The 6,557-nt window shown below is 35.4% G+C and overlaps 1 protein-coding gene across 7 annotated transcripts in view; it reads right to left on the minus strand.

Annotated features, from left to right (window-relative positions):
- The window catches only part of LOC120772069, a 61,539-nt gene extending 55,257 nt beyond the window's left edge, over positions 1-6,282 (minus strand). For 5 of the 7 annotated variants that reach the window (XM_040100461.1, XM_040100457.1, XM_040100456.1 and 2 more), the window contains exon 1: positions 4,765-6,281. In XM_040100461.1, coding sequence (XP_039956395.1) covers positions 4,765-4,832 — 68 coding nt within the window. In that variant the 5' untranslated portion in view covers positions 4,833-6,281. Of the gene's footprint in view, positions 1-4,764 lie in introns of all 7 variants that reach the window. The other 2 variants (XM_040100454.1, XM_040100459.1) reach the window with 2 other exon arrangements.
- Between the last annotated feature and the right edge of the window lie 275 nt (positions 6,283-6,557).

Raw genomic sequence — 6,557 nt, forward strand, 5'->3', positions numbered from 1 at the left:
TAGATGTCGTTGTAGTCATGTATCTCCATTGCTATCAATCACATTGTATCATACGAGGGCTGCTATATATATTCTGGCCTAGGGCAACACTAAGTTGCAATCTGACATTTCCATTGGAAAGTTTGATATTTTTTAGCATAACTCACTCAGAACGTTTTGTCATTTAATCGTGAATTGTTTTATTTACAGGGAATTTAAAAATTCATCTCGGCCAAAAAATGGAATTAACTCGTGAACATTTTCGTGCGATCATTTTTCACAACTTTCGACGTGGATTATCACGACAAGAGTGCATCGATGAACTAAAATCTTTGTATGGCTATGAAGCACCATCCTATAGCACTGTGAAAAACTGGTACAACGAATTCAATCGTGGCCGACGCTCGCTCAAAGACGAATTCCGTGAAGGTCGTCCAAAAACAGCCGTTGTGCCAGAAAACATCGATGCCGTACGTGAACTGATAATGCAAGACCGTCATGTTACATACCTTCAGATAGAGACATGCCTATGCATTTCTCCCACCAGCATACATTCGATATTACATGAAGACCTGGCAGTAAAAAAGGTTTGTTCTCGTTGGATCCTGCACAATTTGAAATCGCTTAAAAAAAGGCTCGTGTGGATTGTGTGGATTGGTGTAAAGAAATGCTGAAAAAGTACGATCACGGTGCTTCAAAAGACGTTTATAAGATCGTCACAGGTGACGAATCATGGATCTATGCGTATGAGCCCGAAACAAAACAGCAATCGACAAAAAAAAAATAAAAAAAAAAAAAAAGAACCATTTTCGTTGATAAATATGCCTATTTACATTATTAGGCCAGAAATATATATAGCAACCTACATACCATATAGTGTTGAAAAGGTGAAATTTTAAGCTTCTTTGAGCCCAAAAACAAATTAAATTCGGGGAAGTTGAAAAAATTTTAAACAGTTCAAAAATGGATGAAAATACCACCAATGAAATTTGCGAAGTTTACGAAGACGATGCTGTATCAGCTCGTGTAGCACAACAATGGTTCGCACGCTTCCGTTCTGAAAATTTCGAAATTTCGATTTACAGTGATGGAATAATGACTCTAGCGGAAAAATGGCAAAAAGTGGTGGACCAAAATGGTACATATTTGTTTATTTACCAGTATAAATGTTAAAAAATTAAGTTGAGGTTTGATTAGAAAACCGAAAAGCCTTTTTAGACTACCCAATAAATTTTCATTTGAAATTTTACGCAACCTTTGATAGGATTGCAAATTTTTGGAATTCAAACTGAAAAGTAATGCCGAAGTACATATCAGCGAACTGTTACGAACAAAATCACAAAGCGAGATCACAAGTATTACCCTCGCACGTGCAACTCGGTGCCACTCCCCTTTTCTCATCGCCCCTCTCTCCTACAAAGAACGAGTTACCGCAACAGAAGTGTCTTAATTTCACCTTAATGAACCATAAGTCGCTTTGCGTATTTTATACCCTGAACGGGGTATATTAAGTCCACGAAGTTTAAAGAATCTAGAAGGAAACGTGAGAGATCCTATAAAGTGACACTTTCACGAAATTTTACATAAATTACTAACAGAAGCAATGGTCAGATATGATCAACAAAGTATGTATATACTTAGCTCCCATAAAATCGGACCGATAGAAATCAAGTTTTTGATACTTTCATATTTGTGAAAAGTTTTCTAGCTTCGGTGCAACCAAAGTTCACGTTTTTTCTTATTTCAGTAACAATAGATAAATACAAAACATTGAAATCTGACTCAAACGGACATTAAACTCTTGCTAAAGGTGGATTGGCTCTCGATTCAGATCATTTATAGTAAGTAAGATCAAAGCGTATAAGTATTTAACCACGTAAACTAACACTATATTTAATTTACGCGTAAAACTCTAATGAATTTAAATATTCTTGAAATTTTTGAAAATGTCTGCACTTTCTCTCTGTGTTTTTTGATTTGTTGTTATACATATGTATTTGTATTAGTGTCCATTTCCTTAGCCGATTCTTTGTACTTTTTCAGATGCCATTCCATGTTTTTTTTCTTTTTATTGATTTCTTAAAATGTCTACACTACGGTAGAAAATCGATTTTTTTTAATTCGAAGTAATTTTTAACAGCAGTTGGAAGAAGGAGCTGTGCGGAGCGCTGAGTGGCGGACTTGAAACTTTAAACGAGTGTTTCTTAAAACTGTTTTTTTTCCAAACTTTCCTCCATCGTTTCTCAAACACGGCTTGACGGAACATACTACTGTGCCCAAAAAATAAGGTGACATTGTATTTATTTTGAAAATTTTTTATTTATTCTTCCAAATCAATTTCATCCCCTTCAAAGTAATCCCAACGGATTTTCCAATCTTCGAAACACTGGTTGTAGTCACTTTCCGGGATGGCCTTCAGTTCAGTCTTCGCTGCGGCTTGAATCTCCTCTAAAACGGTATCCCCGGAGCGGTCTTTTGAGCTTGGTGAACAGCCAGAAGTCGCACGGCGCCATATCAGAACGGAACGATATGGGTTGAGTTTTTGGCGTAATGATCACGAAATACGAGGGCAGTATGGGATGGTGCATTATCGTGGTGTAAAAACCAAGAATTGTCTTTCAACAATTCCCGCCTTTTTAGGCGGATAGCGTTACGCAAACGGCGCATAACGTTCAAATAATATTTCTTGTTGACTGTTTGACCGGTTAGAAGGAATTCATAATGCACAACACCACGATAATCGAAGAAAACAGTCAACATGACCTTGATTTTTGAGCGACTTTGGCGCGATTTTTCTGGTCTCGGCTCTCTTTTGGCAGCTCGATTGATCGGTTGTTTCGGGATCGTAAGCATAGATCCAAGTCTCATCGCCAGTTATAATGCGTTTCATGACACCCTGGTAGTCGGAAAGCATCGTTTCACACACTTCAACGCGACGCCTTTTTTCCAAAAAATTCAATGTTTTCGGTACCAGTCGAGATTTGACGCGCTTGAGGCCCAAAACATCCTTCAAAATGGTATTGGCTGAGCCTTTCGATATGCCAACTTCATCAGCAAGGTCTCTAATTGTTAATCGACGGTTTTTCAACACCAAATCTTTGATTTGTTGAACGTGAGCTTCGTCGGTTGAGGTTGATAGTCGCCCTGGACGCCCTGGACGCTCTTCGTCTTTGACACGTTCACGGCCGGCTTGGAACTCACTATACCACTTGTAAACATTTTTTTTAGACATAGCCTCATCACCAAAGGCTTTCTGCACCATCCTCAACTTATCCGCAGCAGAAAATTGATTCCGTAAACAAAATTTAATGCAAATTCTTTGCTCAACAAATTTCGACATCGCAAAAAACGAAAAACTCACTTTTAGCAGCTCACAAAACGACACGTAAGTATCTCAAACACTAATGAATATTTTGACAAGAAATTTGACATAAATGTGACTGACAGTACTATCAACCTAAAAAAAAAATAATTCTCAGTTTAAATTCAAATGTCACCTTATTTTTTGGGCACTCTAAATGTAAATAAACTTAAAGCTCTATTTGTTCACTATTCGTAGAGAAAAACTCATAAAAATACAGGCCATCACATGGGTGTTAATGTAATTTCGACTGAAATATTTATTTTATATTAAAAAAGAAAAATACTATCGAGCGAAATATTGTAATGGAAAGAATTTTCAATAAATATTTATTTATGTCTAAGTAAGTGCATTTATTTTGTGATGTTGTTGTATCCTTTTCTTTTGTTATACTAGTTACTAAATACATTTAGAAATAATATTGGGATAGTTGTTTTTTAACAAATTGGCATCAGCATCGGCCAAAAATGGTGCATCGGTCGGACACTAATTTGTACAGTCTTCCGGAACAAATGGAATGACATTCTCTTACTACTAAAAAATTTGCAGAATAAACTACATATGTATTAAAAATATATTAATCACATAGAAGTGATATTACACTATATTCCTGCCTTGATTTATGTATATACAAACATACTTCGTTTTTTGCTTATTTTGCTTAAGAAACACAGGCATAATACAGGGGCTGTTCGGATTTGCTCTTCGGATGTGTGTAATGTGTCTAATGGTTTGGTAATCGGACTTAAATCGTACGTAATTTTCATATGTTGTATGTATTATTAACTGTGTGACTGTATAGCATATCTGCGAAAGGCCTTCAAATGCTAAAGAAACAACGATTCGCTGCTCATTTAAAAAATTTGTGATATGTAATTGAAAGTATTGAGTGAAAATAACCTTATTTTCTTGATCACATTTTCAAAAATTAAAATGCCGATTTCGAAAACACAAAACTTATCAGGAATGAATCAATCAGTTAAGTTAAATGATTGCTTGCCGTTATCACTATAATGAAAATGTAGAAGCAACTTGCATTCAAATTTTAAGGTTGTTTTGTTTGTATGGAGACCTGTATTGCTCCATGTGACCGTATGTATGCATGTGTTGCACCATTATTTGCATTGCAAATCATTACAATAATACAACGAACCATCCACTAACGAATCAATGAAGCGAAAACTGAAAAATTCTATTAAGCAACAACAATATCATTTAAATCTACTTATTGCAATGTTTATGGTTGATCCGTTATACGAGTATTCGAATGTGTGAGTTTTAAGCCAAGATATAAGGTAATTATTTCATATATGTATGAATGCATGTGATTATGAATGTATGTATGTGAAATAAAAAGGATTTGTTGATGAAAATTGTGAGTATAGCATCAGTAGAATAAACACACACAATAATGGATATCATACCATTGATTGTTGGATGTTCCAAATGCTCCAGGTCCACTAACTCTGCGCTGAGTATGTTTAACGTGCATTTTATCTTCACAAGAAGCTCAGCGTGAACGTTCGGTATGCGGGACACTGCTCACACTGCAAGCGCAGTTAAATGTCACCATACCTTTCACTACCTTATTTCCGATCGTTTACTTTTATAACTGAGTTGGCGAAAGTTTCACGCTTTTATCGCTAAACGTACGTGTTTCTACGAATATCCTTGATATATGTATGCATGTACGTCTACAGCAACATATACATATGTACATACGTACTGCATATGGATTATATAGATGCGGAAACAAATATGTTGTCGTACATTTTGAAGTAGTTATACTTTGTACGAGCTCTGAGGCAGGACTTCACTTCATTTAGCTCTCCTGTTGTCTTCTGTTGAACGGTAGTGGGGTGGTGGTGGGTAGGTGTCTGATTGGGTGGTGTCGCAGATGCACCTGATTTCATTCAACTTTGCACTTTCACTTTGTAATTGTGCTTTGCTTTTCCGTAGTCCTTTGGCGCGTCCTGTGTATTGCGGTATAAGGGGTTTTCGTTGTCGTTGTAGATTCTATTGTGGTTTTGGTGGGTACAGTACGAAAAACGAATATAAACTATACGTACTCGTGTAAATTTGTTACTTTACTATATATAGATATAGTATATATATATATATGTATGTATATATGTATTACTGTAGAGGTGTAGGTACAATAGCACTTGAATTTCTAATGGGAACTGCTAAGCACATATGTTTTTACAATTATTAAATAGGCAGGGAATAGTATCGATGTTGCTAGTTACTACGGTAATTGTTACGTTTATATGTACGTAATCGGTTAAGAATATTGGCATAATCGCTAATTATGTATATTAATGACATACAAAATAAGTATTTGAGCGTTAAAATTAATTGTGTGTTGTTTCTTTAATTGTGATATTAAATTTAGCTATTTATTTCATTGGTTAAATACCTTATTCGTTTACATTAATTTAAGTGTTTTGCCAAAAGCAGTTACAATTCGTGCACTGAACGTACATTTCGTGTTGTAACAAAGCTGTGGTATAATCGGCACTGTAATAATTATATAACTTATGTTGTTGGCATGCTCCCTATTTCGAACTTCCGAAGCAGCGTAACATTTTCACACTTTTACCGCTGCACTGCATTTTCGATTTTTTCGGGTTAAATAACTGCTTTCTTTAAATTGTGAAAAACTGACGCGTTTCGTACAACTAGATTAGTAAGTTTCAATATTTGGGATTAGTAAATGCTACGGTGGCGATTTATATTTTTTAATTAATTTTTTGTTTTTCACTTTTTAACGCTTTGAATTTCAAACAGGTACGTGGTTTTACATTCATTTTTAACTATTTGTGAAACTGCGCTTCTGTTGAATGAAGAATTTTATTTGATTATGTAATTGTTTTCATTTTCATTGAATATGAGTGATGCACATTCACTTTCTTCGTCATCGCGAACAGCACTGCACATACTGTGATCTATACATACATATCTACGCAAGCATATCGGTATGCATATATGTATATGTACATATATATTTATGAATTATATACATACGCACACACATATACACGCTTGTATCGAGCACGGAGCATACCGAAAAAAAGCACTTAACACATCCTTCAGTTTCCCATTGTACCTAAAATTCCGATACTCAAAGTGACTTATTGTACTTGTATACATGTACATACATACATACGGCTGAACATACATATGTACGCATACGGATAACTATGACTTTATGTTT

The sequence above is a fragment of the Bactrocera tryoni genome, chromosome 3, assembly GCF_016617805.1.
Source record: "Bactrocera tryoni isolate S06 chromosome 3, CSIRO_BtryS06_freeze2, whole genome shotgun sequence".
Lineage (NCBI taxonomy): Eukaryota > Metazoa > Arthropoda > Insecta > Diptera > Tephritidae > Bactrocera > Bactrocera tryoni.